Source organism: Hyaena hyaena, unplaced genomic scaffold, assembly GCF_003009895.1.
Source record: "Hyaena hyaena isolate Hyena2069 unplaced genomic scaffold, ASM300989v1 scaffold_96, whole genome shotgun sequence".
Lineage (NCBI taxonomy): Eukaryota > Metazoa > Chordata > Mammalia > Carnivora > Hyaenidae > Hyaena > Hyaena hyaena.
The window spans coordinates 3,318,488-3,337,470 of record NW_024080729.1 but is presented as its reverse complement, the minus strand read 5'-3'; the positions used below and the strand labels follow the sequence as shown (position 1 = coordinate 3,337,470).

At 43.8% G+C, this 18,983-nt stretch overlaps 1 protein-coding gene across 3 annotated transcripts in view; it reads right to left on the bottom strand.

Moving 5' to 3' along the window:
- Positions 1 to 209: 209 nt before the first annotated feature.
- SLC26A8 (solute carrier family 26 member 8) overlaps positions 210 to 18,983 on the bottom strand; it is a 69,647-nt gene continuing 50,873 nt past the window's right edge. The window contains exons 11-20 of one of the 3 annotated variants that reach the window (XM_039235247.1): positions 18,696 to 18,773; positions 16,141 to 16,236; positions 14,893 to 14,999; positions 14,740 to 14,809; positions 14,216 to 14,308; positions 13,970 to 14,101; positions 9,458 to 9,829; positions 7,566 to 7,620; positions 7,285 to 7,469; positions 210 to 928 (exon numbers count right to left, since the gene is read on the bottom strand). In XM_039235247.1, the coding sequence (XP_039091178.1) occupies positions 560 to 928; positions 7,285 to 7,469; positions 7,566 to 7,620; positions 9,458 to 9,829; positions 13,970 to 14,101; positions 14,216 to 14,308; positions 14,740 to 14,809; positions 14,893 to 14,999; positions 16,141 to 16,236; positions 18,696 to 18,773 (1,557 nt within the window). In that variant the 3' untranslated portion in view covers positions 210 to 559. Of the gene's footprint in view, positions 1,010 to 7,284; positions 7,470 to 7,565; positions 7,621 to 9,457; positions 9,830 to 13,969; positions 14,102 to 14,215; positions 14,309 to 14,739; positions 14,810 to 14,892; positions 15,000 to 16,140; positions 16,237 to 18,695; positions 18,774 to 18,983 lie in introns of all 3 variants that reach the window. The other 2 variants (XM_039235245.1, XM_039235246.1) reach the window with 2 other exon arrangements.

Genomic DNA, 18,983 nt, shown 5'->3' with positions numbered 1-18,983 from the left:
TTAACCTATCTCCTTCCCCATTTCTGCCATCAGTGCAATGAAGATACCTTGCATATAAACTACAAATGCTACCCAGTTTTTCTTTTTCTTGCTCGTCTCCTCTTCACCATGTCCACCCACTTCTGGAATTTCTCCCACCCAACACTTCCTTAGGCATATAGAATATAGAAGGGAAAAGATTCAGGAAGGGTCCAAATGGAACTAGAATCATATATTTTATTTGAGCCTCATCTCTTTGGAGAAAGGGGAACAGAGATGAGAGGAGTAAGTTAGAGATGGTTGGCAAACCCCTCAGAGTGTGCAAAGAAGGAAATCCTTTTCTAGAATATCTGCTGAAGGTGAGATGAGGTGAGGCTAGACAGGGAATTCAGAAATAACTCTTGGTGTTTAGTTGTGGTCTGGGAGTGAGATCCCAGTGCTGAGCAAGGAAGAGGCCAGCAGATGGAGGAGTCCCAAGTATTGCTAGTTTTTAACTAGTCTAGGTCTTCTGACCAAGTGACCCCATTTGGGTGGGGAGTATTTGCCAAGGGAATCTGACTCCTTATTCCCAGTTCATTTCCTAAGGGTCTTGAGTATTGTTGCCTTTGGGTGAATATGAATTCATATTTTGACGCCTCCTCTCAACTGACTGTGTCCTAGACTGAGCCTGAATGGAAGATCTGGGAAGAGTAGAGGAATACAGAGGCCAGTACTGCTGCTGAGAATAACTATGAGACCTTGGCTTGGGTTTGGACTCAGGCTTAGTCTCGGGCTCCAACTCAGGTTCAGGCTCTGTTTCAGGCTCTAGCTCAGACTCGGGCTCTACTTCTGACTCAGGTTCCTTCTCATTATAGAGGTCCAGCTCTAGATCTAGTCCAGTCTCTTGTTCTGATTCGGCTGCGGGCTCCATTTCCAGGTCTAGCTCCAATTCCTCCTCTGTTATTGGTTCCTGCATTATGATACAGTCAGGATTTACGTTTTTGGAGGCTTCTAGAACACTGCCGCTCATTTTATGTCTTGGCTCTCCATTCTAAAATACACACAATTATATGGGTTAAAATTTCCAATTAAATTTAGCTTTTGAACAGTCAAAGAATTTCAGAATACAAAAAGACTTAAGATACCAGAAACCATGAGTTCCTGGCACAGTAGAAAATATTTCTGGCCTATATCTGCTTTTCATCTCTGCAACCCCTGGCTTCTCAGTTCCTCACTATTTTCAGGCTCAATCCATCCATAACTTCTGATTCCTTTGGCTTTCTAGCTTGCCTGGGTTTCATGGCCAACCAATAAAACAGTAGTGGTCTTGGAGCATTCTCTCACATCTTGTCTTCTCGATCTTACTTGTCTTTCCAACCCCCTGTGAAAACTTGGCAGGGCATATAAGGCCCTTTGTGACCTGGCTTCTTGTCATCTTCTTTAGCTTTATCTACATCTGTAGTCCCCACCCTTAACTCTAGCCATAAAGTTATCCAAAGATGGCTGGCTTCTGCTCATCTTTGCTCTCGCCGCTCCCTGTGCCTGCCTTGTCCGTCTCCATCTTGTCCACATACACTTATGCATCATTCCAGATTCAGATCAAAGATGACCAACCAGGAACACAGCTTCCTTTGTGTTCCATCTATACTTCACTCACACTTCTATCATAGTGCCAGGAATGTATCACTTTCTTTATAAATTTATTTCCCCTATTAGACTCTAAGCTCTTTGAGGTAGGGCAGTGCCTGGTTTTTGATAACCCCAATACCAGTGACTGAGCCTGTCGCCTAGCAGATGCTCCCACAGGCTTGGTCACTTACAGCAGCATTCCATAGAATTAACAACTCTCACCTCTCCTAAAACAGCTTTCTCTCTTCCATCACACAACACTCTTCGGCTTTTCCTCTTTCCTCTGTGGTTGCTTCTTTCTCGTCTATTTATTGTCTCCTCTATTTCTTTTGGATTTCTAAATGTTGGCAAGACTCAGGGCTTCTCTTCTCCATCTATACTCCTTCCATAGGCAATTTTATTTAGTCCCATAATTTTCATTATCATCTATGTGCCAGTGACTTTTTGATTATAAACCTTCCCCTGATCTGCTCTTTCAGGTACCCAATTCCATTCTGACATTTCCACTTGGATGTTTACCAGGCATCTTGAATATAATACATCCAAAGTAGAACTTGCTCCTCTCCTAGGCTTCCCTAGTTTAAATGCTCGAAAGAAATTTGACATATTCAATATCACGTCTTAGTATAAGTCCATAAGAATGTTAATAAACTAGAAAAATACTTTTTTAAAACACAGTAAATATGACATCTATCTAAAGCCAACTGTGACCATCTTAGTAGAAATATGTAAGACGTTTTTCTCATAAAATTCAGGAGTAAGACAAGGGTACCCACTAGTACTTACATTGTTCTGGGAGATGTAGCTAATGCCATAATATATGATACTGAAATAAGAATTTTGACAATTGGAAAATAAGGTATTTATATTATTTGTAGAATTTTTTTTTTATCTGGAAAACTCAAGAGAATTAACAATGAAACCTCTTAGGTCTGGTAAAAAGATTCACAAATGTAGCCAAATAATTTGATACAAATCAATAGGTTTACCATAGGCTAGCAATTGCCAATTAGAAAATACAATGAAAGAGAATATTTATTTCAAAAAGCAATAAATATGTAAAACAAAGTATAAAGTATCTAAGATTTGTCTATATAAAGAAAGTCACAGGGACACCTGGGTGGCCCTGGTTGGCTGAGTATCTGACTTTTTTTTTTTTAAATAAATCTATCTCTTTATTTTTTAAAGTTATTTATGTATTTTGAGAGAGAGAGAGAGAGAGAGCAAACAAGGAGGGGCAGAGAGAGAAAGAGACTCAGGAAGGTGCCCCGAATTAATTCAACTCTTAATTTTGGCTCCGGTTATAATCTCATAGGTTCATAGATTTGAGCTCTGCATCAGGCTCTTTGCACTGACTGTGCAGAGCCAGCTTGGGATCCTCTCTCTCCCTCTCCCTCTCCCCCTTTTGTGCATGCTCTCTCTCTCAAAATAGATAAATAAACTTAAAAGAAATTAAAAAGATAAGAAAGTCACAAAATCTTACTATGAATGCAACATTTAAACGACTGAATAGGGGCACCTGAGTGGTTCAGTTGGGTAATCCTCTGACTCTTGATTTCAGCTCAGGTCACAATCTAATGGTTTGTGAATTCTGAGCCCTGCATCATGTTCTCTGCGGACAGGGCGGAGCCTGCTTGGGATTCTCTTTCCCTTTCTGTCTGCCCCTCCCACACTCTCTCTCTGTCTCTCAAAATAAATAAATAAACTTAAAAAAAAAGACTGAATGAATGTAAAGATAGCTCATGTTCTTAAATAGGATGAACAAATACTGTAATGATATCAATTCTCAATATATTTCTAGTGCAATTGTAATGAGAATTCCAATGGGGTTCTTTTGTGGGGGAATGTAACAAAAGATGCAAAAATTTGTTTGGAAGAATAAATTAGTGAGAATGACATAGCAAATTTTGAAGTAGACTTCAAACCAAATGGTAAATGTGTTACAAATCTGTAGTAAAGCTATTAACAACAATAAAACAAAAAATTATGCTAGAAATAGACTTCAGTTTTCATAAGAATATGACATTTTATGAAAAGAGCATTTCAAATCAGTAGAGGAAAGAAAGCTTAATTCAATAGATGAGTTAGCTGTACAGATAAAAAATAAAAGATTATTCTTTAATCCCATACACTGAAATACATTCTAACTAGATTAAAGAGCATAATATGTAACCATTTAAAACATTAAAATCTAGGGGCGCCTGGGTGGCTCAGTCGGTTAAGCGTCTGACTTTGGCTCAGGTCATGATTGCACTGCTCGTGGGTTCGAGCCCTGCGTCGGGCTCTGTGCTGACAGCTCAGAGCCTGGAGCCTGCTTCAGGTCTCTCTCTCTCTCTCTCTCTCTCTCTCTCTCTCTCTCTTTCTCTCCTCTTTCTCTGTCTCTCTGCCCTTCCCCCACTTGCAGTCTATCTCTCTCTCAAAAATGAATAACTATTGGGGCACCTGGGTGGCTTAGTCGGTTAAGCGTCCAACTTTCGCTTAGGTCATGATCTCGCAGTTCGTGGGTTCGAGCCCCGCGTCAGGCTCTGGGCTGACTGCCAGCTCAGAGCCTGGAGCCTGTTTCAGTCTGTGACTCCCTCTCTCTCTGACCCTCCCCTGCTCACGCTGTCTCTCTCTCTCTCTCCTAGATATAAATAAATAAATAAACATAAAAAAATGAATAACTATTTTAAAAATAAATAAATAAATAAATAAAACATTAAAATGTATAGGAAAACAAATGATTAGTTTACTTCCTAAGTAAGAATGACTTTCTAAACAAAAGGCAAACAGAAAATAAGAAAAGGTAAATATGGGAAAGGCAATGTAATATGTAAAGCAAAACTGTCAAGTGTATCATAATTACCTGTCATAATTATAAAATAAAATAGAGAAACTTTAACTTACAGTAAAGGCAAACTACATAATTCAGACCAACCCTCCTGCTGAGGACAGCCAGAAGAGCAGGATAAAATATTTTATTTTATTCATTTTTTAAAGTTTATTTATTTATTTTGAGAGAGAGAGAGAGAAAGAGAGAGAGAGTGCACAGGAAGGGCAAAAAGAGAAGGAGAGAGAGAGAGAGAGAGAGAGTCCCAAGCAGGATCCACACTGTCAATGCAGAGCCCGATGTGAGACTCAAAGTCACAAACCATGAGATTATGACCTGAACCAAAACCAAGAGTTGGACATTTAATTAACTGAGCCACCCAGGTGCCCCCACATAAAATATTTTAAAACTTCTGCTTCAAGATACCATAAAGCTAGGGGCGCCTGGGTGGCTTAGTCGGTTAAGCGTCCGACCGACTTTCGCTTAGGTCATGATCTCGCAGTTTGTGGGTTCGAGCCCCGCGTCGGGCTCTGTGCTGACTGCCAGCTCAGAGCCTGGAGCCTGTTTCAGAGTCTGTCACTCCCTCTCTCTCTGACCCTGCCCTGCTCACGCTGTCTCTCTCTCTCCTAGAAATAAATAAAAAATATTAAAAAAAAAAAAAAGATACCATAAAGCTAACAAGATTATAATGAAGATTTGAAAAAGGTAAAAATCTACAGAGGTGAGTCTGGCATTTGGGACCACTTTTGTAGACGTGTTTGATGATCTTGAAGTGGGACATATGTGCAAAGAACAGTGCTTTTGACGGCTTTAAGGGCTTAGGATTGCCAAAATTGCATTCTAGGGTCGGCCAAGGGAGGGGCTGTGGCACACCTCCCCACAGACCCAGCTGGGCTGTGGGTCACCTGGACGGCCTAGAACACCTCAAGTCCTAAAATCAGATCAGTTACCCTGGACTGCTGGTGCCTCCAGGGACTTGGTAAAACAATGAAGTTCTTTCCAGAAGAAAAATGTCATCCTGGATCTCAAATTATTTTTAGAAACATTTTCTAAATACAATGTCTGCCACATACCCAAAGACTACCAGGCACACTAGATTTTGATGGTAAAAAATGCACATTGAATCTCTAAGGCAGTAATTCTCAAAATGTGATTTCTGTATTGGTAGCATCAGGATTATCCAGTATTTGTTAGCAATGCAAATTCTCAGGCCCTACCCCAGACCCATTGAATCAGAAATTCAGGGGACATGGGACACAGAGAGGGCCCAGTAGTCTGTGTTTTAATGGCAGATTTTGGTGATTCAGATGCATATTAAAGTTTGAGAACCGTAGGAAATCTCTAAGCATAAGCAGGGGAACCTCTGACCAGAGATGTTAAAAGAATTACTGCTCCAGATGGGGATGAACCTCAGAAGCTGTGAGGTTTCTTCCAACTGAAAGGTTTTGTGATTCTATGATTTTATAGATGGGCGTGGACTATACAGCACAGTAGAAAAAATATGTCCATTGAGGAAAAAGTTGCTCTGGACAAGCAGAGGCACATAACCTGTGGAAATTCTCAATAAGCAAGGGAAATACATTATTTTAAAAAGAAAAAGAAAGAAAAAGGCCATGTTTTATAAGCTTGGATATCTTTTACTTCTTAAAGTTTTCAAAAAAAAAAAAAAACCCTTATTGCTCTGGTAATGCTTCTCTTGTCATAAAAAAATCAAACGTGATTAAAGTGTAATACATTGATGAATCAGGGGTTTAATTAAAATGTAGTTTCTAGGGGCGCCTGGGTGGCTCAGTTGGTTGAGCGTCCAACCTCAGCTCAGGTCATGATCTCATGGCTCGTGAGTTCGAGCCCCGTGTTGGGCTCTGTGCTGAGAGCTCAGAGCCTGGAGCCTGTTTCAGATTCTGACTCCCTCTCTCTGCCCCTCTCCCACTTGCACTCTGTCTTCTTCTCTTTCTCTCAAAAATAAACATTCAAAATTTAAAAAATTATTTCTAGTCATTAGATAATATTTGGTTCCCATCTGTGTTTTAATTTCTTTTTCTTTCTCTGTGTGTGTGTGTGGGGGGGGGTACCTTTAACCTTTGCAGACACTGATTTAAAAACACTGAAGTAAGGGGGGTGTCTGGGTGGCTCAGTCAGTTAAGCTGCTGACTTTGGCTCAGGTCATGGTCTCATGGTTTGTAGTTCAAGCCCCACAGTGGGCTCTGTTCTGACAGCTTGGAGCTCACTTTGTATCCTCTGTCCCCCCCACCCCCACCCCCGCCCCTCTCCCACTAATTCTCTCTCTCTCAAAAATAAATAAACTTAAAAAATAAAAATAAAATAAATACACTGAAGTTGGCCTAGGCCTTTACTTAGTATTAACAGATAGCTAAAAGTTCTGGCTTATATATCATTCTCCTTTGCATTTGTCAGGTTGAATAAATCTTATGTTACTCACAATGTAAATAATAGCCAAAGTGTTAGACTGGCAGATCTTGACCTCTGCCAGTTCATCAGTTCTATTTTTCATCCCAATGGTGGTATAGGGATGGATTCTAAAGGTATAGCTAGGGGAGATATTTAAAATATTCAGTAATTTGGGATGGCACTGGCAGTAACCAACTTGCTATACAAGGATCCTTGAGATCTCTGCTGAGTTGGGTAATCCTCTCTTCAGTTGGGAAAGTGTCCTGAATGGCGCCCAGGTGCCAAGGCAGGGGGGGACCTTGGGACTCAGGTCCACTGCTATTTACCAACTGATAAGGGATCACTTCAACATCCCAAAGTCTGGCCCAGCCACACCCAAAAGCCTTTTCTGGCCCTTGCTCATCTCTACTTAATCAGGTGTCTCCCCCCACTCGCCCCCCACCGCTTGCCCCCCACCATGATGCCTCACATCATCCAACCTTGTCTGTTTCTGAGTAGGTTTCCTGTATCACTGTCTCAGATTCATCCACGCTTAACTCAGAGGACTCTGGAAACTTCCTTGACAAGGCAAACAGCACGGCGTCGTGGAGGGTTAGGAAGAGCTGGGCCTTGGTGATGCCAGCATCAAAGAAATCATTCCTCTCAAATTCCCTGACCACAGAAGCTGCAAACCAAACCCAGAACACACACAGGGTCAGGTGTCTGAGGAGGACAGCACCCAGGGTGCAAACAGCCCTCTCATAGGGTGAAGGATACTCACCATGACACCCTGAAATGAGCACCAAAATGTTGGCATTTTGGAAAGCATTGCACATCTGTGGGGAGAGAGTAAATCAGCGTTAGTGATCTTCATATTCACTTGGAAAGGGCCTTTTAATTAGAGGAGTTTTAATACCCTTTTGGTCATTCACTTGTCTAGGGTATATGTACCTCCGCATCCCAATTCAACTCTATAAACATTTGATGAGTGCACTTCCATATGCCAGGAAATATCTAAAGTGCTGGGAATACGAAAAAGAATCAGACGGTCTCATATGAGGTGGGGAGCAAGAGGGAGTGTTGCCGATGGTCTCGGGGTGGGGGGAGACTGTTCACACAGAGAGATAATGCTCCTGGGGTGCCTGGGGGCTCAGTTGTTCAAGCATCTGACTCTTGATTTAGGTTCAGGTCAGGATCTCATGTTCGTGAGATGGAGCCCAGTGTCAGGCTCTGCACTGACAGCACAGAGCCTGCTTGGGATTCTCTCTTCCTCCCTCTCTGTCTGCCCCTCCCCCTCCCAATAAATACATAAGCTTTAAAAACGAGAGAGAGAGAGAGAGATAATGCTCCTAAGGACAGTGCTAGAAGAGAGACAGGCATGGGTATGATGGGAACACAATGGACAGCCTTCATGAACAGCCATAGCTTGGTAGTGATTGGTATTATTGTTTAGTGTATGCATGTGACCCCCTTCTTCCTGGGGTTCACTGAGCAGAGGAGGAAACTGCGGCCCAGAGATGGTCAAGCGATAAAGTAGAGAATGGAATTCAGGAATCCTGAAGCTCATATTCGGAACTGCTTTGCAAAGTTGCATTTGACTTTAGTAAAACATCAGATATTTAGTAGTATCAGGTTAGTAAGCATCAGATACTGACCTCAAGTTTACTTCAGCCAAGTATATATTCTCTGAAGAAATAACTTAAAAAAATTTTTTTAATGTTTATTTATTTTTGAGAGAGAGAGAGAGAGACAGAGCATGAGCAGGGGAAGGGCAGAGAGAGAGGGAGACACAGAATCCGAAGCAGGCTCCAGGCTCTGAGCTGTCAGCACAGAGCCCAATGCGGGGAACTCATGAACTGTGAGATCATGATCTGAGCCGAGGTTGGACACTTAACCCACTGAGTCACCCAGGCGCCCCTGTTCAGGATATTTAAACCTGAGCCACCACCAAAAGGAGCACGAGTGAGGCAGAGGGCTGTAAACTGAGACAAGCTGGCTGAAAGGCAGATACTTAAAAGACATGAACAATAACAACCGATGTGGTTAGCTGTGCATCTGAATTGCCCACACTGCATAAGAAGGAGAGGAATGAAAACTGTCAGAGAAATCAGAGAGTAGGAGAGAAGCTGGGCCTCAGACACGGCTTCTGAAGGAAAAGTCTTCCCTGTCCTTTGTGCCCAAAGATGCAGGCAGTGAGGACGGGACCGGGGGAGACCCCGTAGGGTCCGGACTGGGCAGCCCTAGCCTTGCAGTCCCATTTTATTATGTCTTCACATCCAAGCGTCTTTTATAATATCTACCCCAGTGCAGCTGTATAGGGGAGAATCCTCGGTGTGCTTTTTTTCTGTAGCATTCAGACCTATTCCTTGAAAAAATGTGCAGCCTCCTCCCAGGAGATCCTGGGAGTTGCTGTGTGTGGCACAGATTACTGTTTCCCATTTGGTAACACGCCTTGCTTAGAGAGCCAACCCCAGTTCAATAAATTAGGGTTGGTTCATTTCCTTTTCACTGTGGTTGACCTTAAATTATCTTTAGCATCCAAGTTTCTAGCGGCCCTGGAGTCACATAGCAGCTGATCAGTGACTCAGAGGATTTGATCAGGGTGGGGGCGGGTGGGGGGGGGCAGTGGTAGGAGGGGATCAGAGCTCTTGTGAAAGCCTCCTCGGTCCTTACTTGTCTTAAGGACACTGAAGCCCGTGAATCCACGAAATGTACCATGGAGAAGTCCAGGATAATGGTGTGGATGCTGACTAGAAGAGAGGTATCCAAGATGGGGAGGAGTGACCTGTTCCTCTCCTGGGTTTCAACAGCGTCAGGCGGGGGCATCGAGCTGTTTCTAGAGGGGTCCTTAGGAAGCCAAACTTTGTCCACATCTTCGTAGTTTTGCCCTTGATTTCTGTGCGACGTGGACGATATGGTGTATGGGACTTGCTCGTCGGATGTGGCTTGGCTTGTGTCCGTGCTGTAGAAACGTGTGCAGCGGATCAGGTTAATGGAGGATGAGTCGTGGTCCTGTCTGCTTTCAAATCGTTCTGTGTAGATGACCTGGGACAACAGAGTTGGGGGGGGGTGGACCGTGAGGAGGCCGGAGCAGGGGCTGCAAGTAGTGGCAATGATGCCATTTCTGTCTCCTGACTCTCCTCCCTCTCTCCCAGGAAACCTCGCCGCAGACCAGGTGCTTGGATTTCGCTTGGACACCTCACTGTCGCTTCAGGCTCATGACAGACAAAGCCGTGTTCATCTTGCCTTATCCTTGCCGCTTACACCACCACCCTCCCAGTACTGGTGATGTTTTCATTGTCCCGTGGGCCAGGCTTAAAATAATCTTTGACTTATCCCTTCCCACTATCCCTGGGTGCCTACTAACGCTTCGTTTCAAGGGTTTCTTCCATCAGTCCCTTTTCTCAACACCTCCGTCTTTCTCAGTCTTCGTAAGAAGACAGACATTACTCGTGCTGGCCTGTCTTTCCCTTTCATTCCTTTCTTCCTGCTACGCCTGGAGTGCCCGGTTAAGGACAGCGCCAAGCACTGGGAATACAATGGCAGGCGAGAGGTGAATGCCCACTTTGCAGTCACAGGTGGTGACTACAGGTCCCACGTTCTACCCAGGGAGAGGGCACGTGTCCATTCAAAGGCTAAATAACAACATAGATGGACAGGAACTATAAGGCACAAGGGGAAGAAAAAAAAAGAGTGCTTGCTAGAGTGGTATGTTCTTGGTGATATTTCTTCTTTGTTTTTAATCTGTTGTGCTTATAATATTGCTTATAAAATAATTTAAAAAAATTTTTAATGTTTTTATTTATTTCCGAGAGAGAGAGAGAGAGAGAGAGAGAGAGAGACAGCATGAGCAGGGGAGGGTCAGAGAGAGAGGGAGTCACAGACTCTGAAGCAGGCTCCAGGCTCTGAGCTGTCAGCATAGAACCTGACACGGCGTTCGAACTCTTGAACTGTGAGATCATGACCTGAGCTGAAGTCGGGCACTTAACTGACTAAGCCACCCGTGCGCCCCTAAAATAAATTTTAAAAATACAAAAATGTGGAGGGGGGCTGCTGGGTGGCTCAGTTGGTTAAACATTTGACTCTTGCTTTTAAACAAAAAAATTTTTAAGTTTATTTAAGAGAGAGAGAGCAAGTGGGGTAGTGGCAGAGAGAGAGGGGAGAGAGCGAATCCCAGGCAGGCTCTGCACTGTCCATGCAGAGCATGAAGCGGGGCTTGAACTCACGAACCGTGAGATCATGACCTGAGCCAAAATCATGAATTGGGTGCTCAACTGACTGAGCCACCCAGGTGCCCCTATCTAACTCTTGCTTTCAGCTCAGGTCACGATCTCACGGTTCATGGGTTCAAACCCTTCCTTGGGCTCTGTGCCGACAGCATGGAGCCTGTCTGGGATTCTCTTCCTCTGTCCCTACCTTCCCCCACTCAAAATAAATATATAAACATTTAAACAAATACAAAAATGTAAAGGTAAAAACGGTACAAGTTATTATATATCATATGGCAGAAAAAAAAGTGGTATGGACGGATAATAAATTATGGCTCAAAAGACAGGGGTGTCCCTTAAGGCTTGAGAGTCACCGCAGCCAGGCCTTTGGAGGACAGGCACGGTGATGGGGAGACGCAAGTTCCTCCAGGCAGGAGGAGATCACTGCGAGCCTCCCTTTTCTCTCCCTCATCCACTCTACACTCTTGCCCTTCAAAGACTTTCATGAAAGTCCACTTGTGGTGTGTCTGCCTGAACTTACTTCCCAGGTCAAGCCTTTTGCTCTTGAGGACTCCATTCTTATTTCTATCTCAGCGTCTTTGTCCAAGTCCATCCACAGACAGGGAGTCCTCTTTTCTCCTATCAGACCTAAATCCAAATTCTCTCTCTTGCCTAGGTCAAGTCCATTGCTGCCAAGAAGCTTCCTGACTTTTCGAACTCACTCCGATCTCTCTTTACCTGAAAGCTGTTAAAATCTTTACTTAGAGTTGTTAAAACCTAAAGACACAGTTTTGAACATGATAATATACTGTATGAAATGGTTTACAATCCTACCTCATCAATTTTAAGATGGACCACTACTTTTTATATTATCTAGAAAGAAAAAAAAATCACTGCAAATTAAAGTGTGGTATGCCATCAACTATGCAATGAATCCAAATTTCAGAGATGTGAAAAAACATAGAGCACAGGATTGATAAAAGACAATAATAGCTTTGTAGCTCACATTAATACAGCATTGTCTCCCTCATTTGATTTACGATTCCATGAATTGGGGTGCCTGGCTGGCTCAGTCAGTGGAGTTCAAGCCCCATGTTGGGTGTAAAGATTACTCAAAAGTAAAATCTTAAAACAAATTCATGAATTGCTACAAAATAACTCTGTGATTTTGAGGGTCTATAGTGGGTACAGAGGTGAAACAAAATTGTCCATTCTTATAGTGGATGGGGAGTACACAGAGGCTCATTATACTTGTGTCTACTTTTATAGATGTGTTTTAAAGGACAAATGTCCTTTTTAAAAAAAAAAAGGACAATCTGGGGGTGCCTGACTGGCTCCGTCGGTTGAGCATCCGACTCTTGATTTCAGCTCAGTTCATGATCGCACAGTTTGTGAGTTCAAGCCCTGCATCAGGCTCTGCACCGACAGTGTGGAACCTGTTTTGAATTCTCTGTCTCCCTTTCTCTCTGTCCCTTCCCCGCTCACACCCCCATGTTCTCTTTCTCAAAACAAATAAACAATAAAAAAATTAAAAATAAATAAAATTTAAAAGGACGACCTGGATGTACCTTGAGGACATTATACTAAGTGAAATAAACCAGTCACAAAAAGATAAATACTGTATGATTCCACTTAATGAGGTACCTGGTGTAGTCAAATTCATAGAGACCAAAGGTATAATAGTGGTGGCCAGGGGCTGTGAGGAAAAGGAAATGGAGAGCTCTTGTTTAATGGGTACAGACCTCCAGTTTTGCAAGATGGAAAAATTCTGGAGATAGGTAGTAGTGATGCTTGCACAACAATGCAAACATATTTAACACTACTGACTGTACACTTAAAAATAGTTACCATGGTAAACTTTATGTTATACATTTTTTTGCCACAAGAAAAAAGAAAAAGCAAAAAGCTATTTGCAGGCAGAGACCCTTAAAATTCATTTTCCTTTTTCATCAGGTCACAGTTCTCGGTGTAGAGTAGAAACTCAGTAAATACTATGAGATCCCGTTTCTATTCCGAAGCATATTTACTGATGCCCGGTAAACATCCTTACTATGCTCAGTGCAGCTTGGATATGAAACAAAAATTTGATACAGTGTTAATTCCATCCTCTTGGCAGGGAAGTTGGTGTTTTCAGGGAGTTCGGTAGAACTTACGCTCCACTAGGGTGTATGATGGGAAGGAGAGCGGGTGCTTGGCATTGTCAGGGACCTACATGAGGAGGGGGACAGGAGATGTTTGTGGTGGGGGAGCAAATGTGCGTGCGTGTGTGTGTGTGTGTGTGTGTGTGTGTGTGTGTAGGTATAGACTGGGTGAAAGGCTTGCAAAGCTAGAAATGAGCAGCCCTGCTGAGGGGAAAGGGAATAAATATTAGATGAAGGGAATTCATGTAGATCAAGTCTGAATGGGAAATAATGAGCACTTTGTAATTCATCAGCCAAAATAATCTCGAGATGGTGTAGAATTTCCATCTTCGCTTATCCGCCCTCCACCCCCCACCATCATTTCTTTGGTTGCAGGCAGACGTCAGGAGACCCTGGCACGTCCTTGAGAAGAGTAGCCACCTTGACTCTGCTGCCCTGGTTGGGACTCGAAAATAAGTCCCTTATTTTCAGAAATCGAAAGCCAGGCAGGTGAAAGTCAGGGAAATAGGCATAACTAGGGTATTACTGTCATTCTCAATAGGCAAACTGTACTCTCTGGGCTCAGGTCAGTTACTAGCCATTGAGGAGGGACCCAAACATCTCCACCTACCTACGAAGGTCAAGATCTAAATCTCAAAGGGGGACCTGTGCCTTAATTTCTGGGTAGAAATCTCTGATTTCCAATTATCCGAGGTCCAGCTAAGAGTCAAACTCCCTGAAGGGGTTCTGATTTTCTTTCTTTCCTTACTTCTTCTTCTTCATCTTCTTTTTAAACTACCAATGCACCTCTTTATAAAATGTGCAGAAACATGCAGAAAAGAAAAGGGGTTTCTAACCCTGGGTGGTGGCTCCAGTTCGTCACAGTTGCAGAAGCACTGACAAATCTTTTCGTCCTGTGAGCTGTCTTCGCTTCGATTAAACAGGCGGAACACTTCCTCTTCTTTAAGAGGCACCCTTACCATCTCAACCTGAGAGATGTAAGAGAGTTCTCAGCCACATGGGGAGTGGGGCAAGGAAGAGGGGGGTGTGCCTGGGGAGGGGGAGGAGGGCAGGTGGAGAAAGGCAGGGGAGGAAGCCATCACCTCTTTTAATAGCTTGCTCTTTAGGTGATTAACATTGACAAACGTAATGGAGTTGCAGCACTGGAAGATTTTCACCCCAGGAATGTTTGTAACCTGCAAGACAAATGTGAAGGGGAGGGACATTTATCAGCTCTTTTATGGAATAAGAAAGAACCTCTACAACCCCCTGGAGGATCTGGATTCTTCTTCCTAAGAAGCCAGAAATGAACGAATTCTTCCCTGTCATTTTCACCCAGTGCGTTTCCTGCTTTCTTCTCCGTCTTCCATTTGCTCTTTTCTTTTTCTTGGCCTTCCCCACTGCCCTTCCCCCCAAAGGACACGATCCTTAACTGGCTGCAGCACTCTATGGATTTACCTACTTAAGTTCCCCACCTCCACTGGCCTGCATCACTTTCCCGGCCTTAGCAAATGTGTGTCTGTAGTACAGCAAAAAACAGCAAAGGGATTGTTGTAGAAAAACCAAGCAGCGGGCCTGATCCAGACCACCCTTCGGGTGGAGGAGCGGGACTGATCTGGAGTCTTACCTCCCGATAGTCATTGAGGCTTCTATAAATGTTGGTGTTAGGGATCTGACCCAGGAGGAAAATCTTGGTTCTGAAAGGAAACGTTATGTGCTTTCAGGTCATAAGTTGCCTCACCTCGCCACGGCCAGCCTCCTGTCACCTGAGACAAAGTACCTGTGTGACCGAACAGTGATGACGAAGAAGGCGAAGGCTATTGAAACAAGTAGCCCCACATCCAGTCCCAGGAAAATTGCAGATACAAACGTCACCATCCAGATAATCTTATGGAGAAGGGGGAAGACAGGGAAGGGAAGACCACAACAACAAGCACAATTGGGAAAATCACCAGTTGTGTCTCTCAACCCACCATCTCCCTCCCGCTCCCTCCCAACACCTGAGATGTAGAGAACAAACTCCACAGCCCTCTGGACCACCACCTTCACAAATGACTGGGTCCCAAGGCTGCCTAGCTGCTCTTGTCGGCGTCCTTGATCACTTTTCTCTTTAATTCTCTCTTGAAACCTCATGTGCAAAATAGGGACAACAAAATCTCCTTTATAGGCTTTTTTGAGAATAAAAATACCATTCCCAAAGCAATGCAGAGCACTCACCAAATGGTAGCTGCTATTTTAAGACTGTATCATGGCTGTTGGGAATCTTTAACATCATTTTGAGCTCTTACCTCACCACCTTCTCCATTGCTCTCAGCAAGCAACTTGACTTTCGTCTTCACAGAGCAGAGAGGCTGAAACTCCCTTAAATATTTGCTTCCTCCTCCACCAGTTACTGTCCCCACGTCATTCTCCCTCCTGGGCTCCAATCCTGCTGGAAAGGCTATTCCTCTTCCTAGGACTAGAAGGGGCACCCCCACACTGGACCACATACCCGCTTAGCTCCTCGGGGACCCAGATCTGAAAACTACCCCCGTTCATTTCTCTGCCCCTCCGGGGTTCTTCTCCTTTCATCGTATTATATCCCCCGTGGTTTATTTTTTGCTGTTTCCCCTGTGTGTCCCCAGTTTTGCGCTCTAGATGGAAGGAGGGTGCTCCAACAGTTTCCTGCCTGACAAGACCCGCCTTCTCTCAGCAGGATTTGTGTCCTATCTTGGCACGGAGTCACACTAACTGGATTAAAAGTCATTCGACTATGTAATGTGTGACAAACCCTTTTAACTAGATATATCTAACTGTGGCCACTTCTTTTTATTTAATTTTGCATAGTTGGAATGACATCTCAGTATTCCATGCACCCATAACCTTGACACCTCTTTTTTTTTTTTTTTTTTTTTTTTTTTAAGCTTGAGTATCAGTTATCAAAGACTCGCTAGGGTCCTTCACCCTGATCTCTTCTGTTTGTTCTCGTTCCCTCTTTCCAGCCTTCCCCGCTGTCCTTCCCTACCTCAGCCAGTGCATCCGTACTCACAGAGTCAAACTGGTGCTGCCTCCACAGACTGGGTAGGTTGTAAATGGTTTCAAGGTAGGGGAGGATGTTGCTCAGAATAATACCAGCCAGCACAGCCTACAAGGGGGGAAAAGGTAAGCCCAGCTTCATTTTTCCTTCTGGGAATCTTCACAAAGGAACCACAGAAAGTCATCCTTGCCACTCAGAAATGTAAAAAAATCACCAGGACCTCAAAGCAGAATATGGGGGTGCCTGGGAGGCTCAGTCGGTTAATCGTCCGACTTCAGCTCCATGTTCACAGGTTCGAGCCCCGCGTCGGGCTCTGGGCTGACAGCTCAGAGCCTGTAGCCCTCTTCAGATTCTGTGTCTCCCTCTCTCTCCCTGCCCTTCCCTTGCTTGTGCTTTCTCTCTCTCTCTCAAAAATAAATAAACATTAAGAAATGATAAATAAAAATAAAAAATAAAGTACATTCTAACCTACTCTAAGAAACATTTTCTTGTTTTCATGAAGTCCCTGCATGAGGTTCACGTTTCTCAGTCTTTTTCTAGCTGTCTTTTCTGTGTATGCTCTGCCTGGGCATTAGAACTGATCCTGCCACCAGGAATGGCAGGGTCTAAGCTTACTCTGGTTTTCTGGTTTTCTGGTGACTCAGTGACCAGTGGGCTCAGTAGATCAGCAGAGGAGGGACGGGCAAGGATGAAGTCAGCAGGCATCACTTCTCTCCTACCTTCATCTTCAATCAAGAATCACTACATGCTCTGCGCTTTGCAGGAAGATGCGGTGGGAAGGAAAAGAAACTCAACCTCCCAGGTTCTTGCAAGATTTTTGGCTTGAGCAGGGAGTATGAAGATGAAACAAATCTTTTCACAGTCATATGCAATAAAAAGTGTACCTTTCTGAATGTGAACCGTTACATTGTGGTGGTCCCCTTGCTGACCAGTTAAGATCCTGGACAGGATACCCTGCCAATTACTCCAATAAGGATTTTGTAACAAAGTGTCCATAATCTCTCAAGGATGAAGGCCTCATTCATAGTTTAATACTCACAGAGCCCCATTATTAAAACAATTCAGATATTCCACTGATCAGATGGTGTTCACATGTTCCCACCCAGAAAATGTTATAAAAATAATGTGACATAATGTGGTTAGCCAAAAGCAAGGGCCGTCCTGTCTCTAACATATTGATAATAAAGGAATGCCCTTAGTAGATTCTGCCAGATTTTTAATCTTCCTCTTAAATGTTTATTTATTTTTGAGAGAGAGAGAGAGAGAGAGGCAGAGAGGGGAACAGAGGATCCAAAGCGGGCACTTCGCCGATAGCACAGAGCCCAATGCGGGGCTCAAACTCATAAACCGTGAGATCATCACCTGAGCTGGAGTTGGACACTTAACCGACTGAGCCACCTGGGAGTCCCCCTGAGAAATTTTTGTATGTTTGCAATTTTTAAAAATTCTGATTCTTTTAGCTGTAAAGAAAAAAAATATATCACCGTTCAGAGTAAATTAGTGAGGGGTCCTCCTGAGACTTTCCGAGTGATAGCGCCAAAGGCGCTATATAAACTAAATTCTGGAGATGACTTCTGCTGGGCATCAGAAGACAGCTTGTGTGATAAATCCAGGCTTAATCCCACCCTCCGGGCATAGATTCCGGGGCTGGGCTCCAAGATCCCTGAATCACAAGAGCAGAATGCAGCAACAGCCTTGAGGTAGTTCTGCTCTTCTGAAACCTGATTATTCACCGGATGGGATGGAGGTGTTCAAAAGGATAAGGCTAACATGACCGCTCTGGCTTCAGGGACAGCTGTCTCAGCGTGTCACCAAGCTGCTGCCCCAATAATGAAACCTCTTCCCACCTCCCTCAGCACTATCTAAAAATGGCTAAAGGGAACAGCAAGGAAATTTAAAAGGAAATCATGGTCACTGAGCATTGGTCTAGATGGTGACAGAGAACAAATGGATGATAGTCAATAATGAATGCACCTGGCATCTCTAAACACAAGATGATCAGGCTCTCACAAAGGGGAGAAATGGCGCAGAAGTATACAGAGGCAGCCTTGCTGAATACCTCAACTCAACTTTCGGACCCCTACTTTCTAGTGTTGTGAACTAGCCACAAGGCAGACAGGCTGTCACCGGGCGGCTGAGTTCACATGAATGCAGAACAAGGCCTTCTGGAAACGGCTTGGGAAACAGATGGCACGCATACACAATGAGTTTCCAAGCCTGAGTCGGTGAGGGGCGTTCTGGCTTCTGAAGTCTATTTTTGGTCATCTTTAACTGAATCTTTACTTATACAGCTTACTTTCTAGTGTAGGCCATAAAAAGAAGATCAATGAAAATGAGAAGAATGACAATAATATCTAACGTTTCTTGAGCACATATGATTAGCTCAACACCATTCTGTTTCTATTACAAATTTTATCTTATCTATCCCCACTCCGGTGAGGTGGTTCCTATTATCTTAAAGGAAGAAGGATGAGAGATTGTGCTGGGTGGCCAAGAATGCCTCGCGAAGATCCAATGGGGAGATCTTGTCTTTTCCCTACTCCACATTCTTTCTCAGTTTTACTTACATTTGGCAGTTGGTAGAAAAAGCGTTCCACTTTGACCATCAGGAGTAGCATCACACCTGCGCCTACCAGAGATGCAAACTGAGGAGACAGAGCCAGTTGGAGAGAGACCATCAGGAACGAATTGGTCCCTGTCTGCAACTGATGCCGTCTGCAGGGTGAGAAGTGTGTCATTTTTGCTTAAAAGGAGTTGAATGTCACCATCCAGCACAAGCGCATTTTCATTGAACCAGTGTTTTCAGGGCTTGGCAAAGTGCTAAACACACAACTAGGTACTCAGTCAGTATTCAT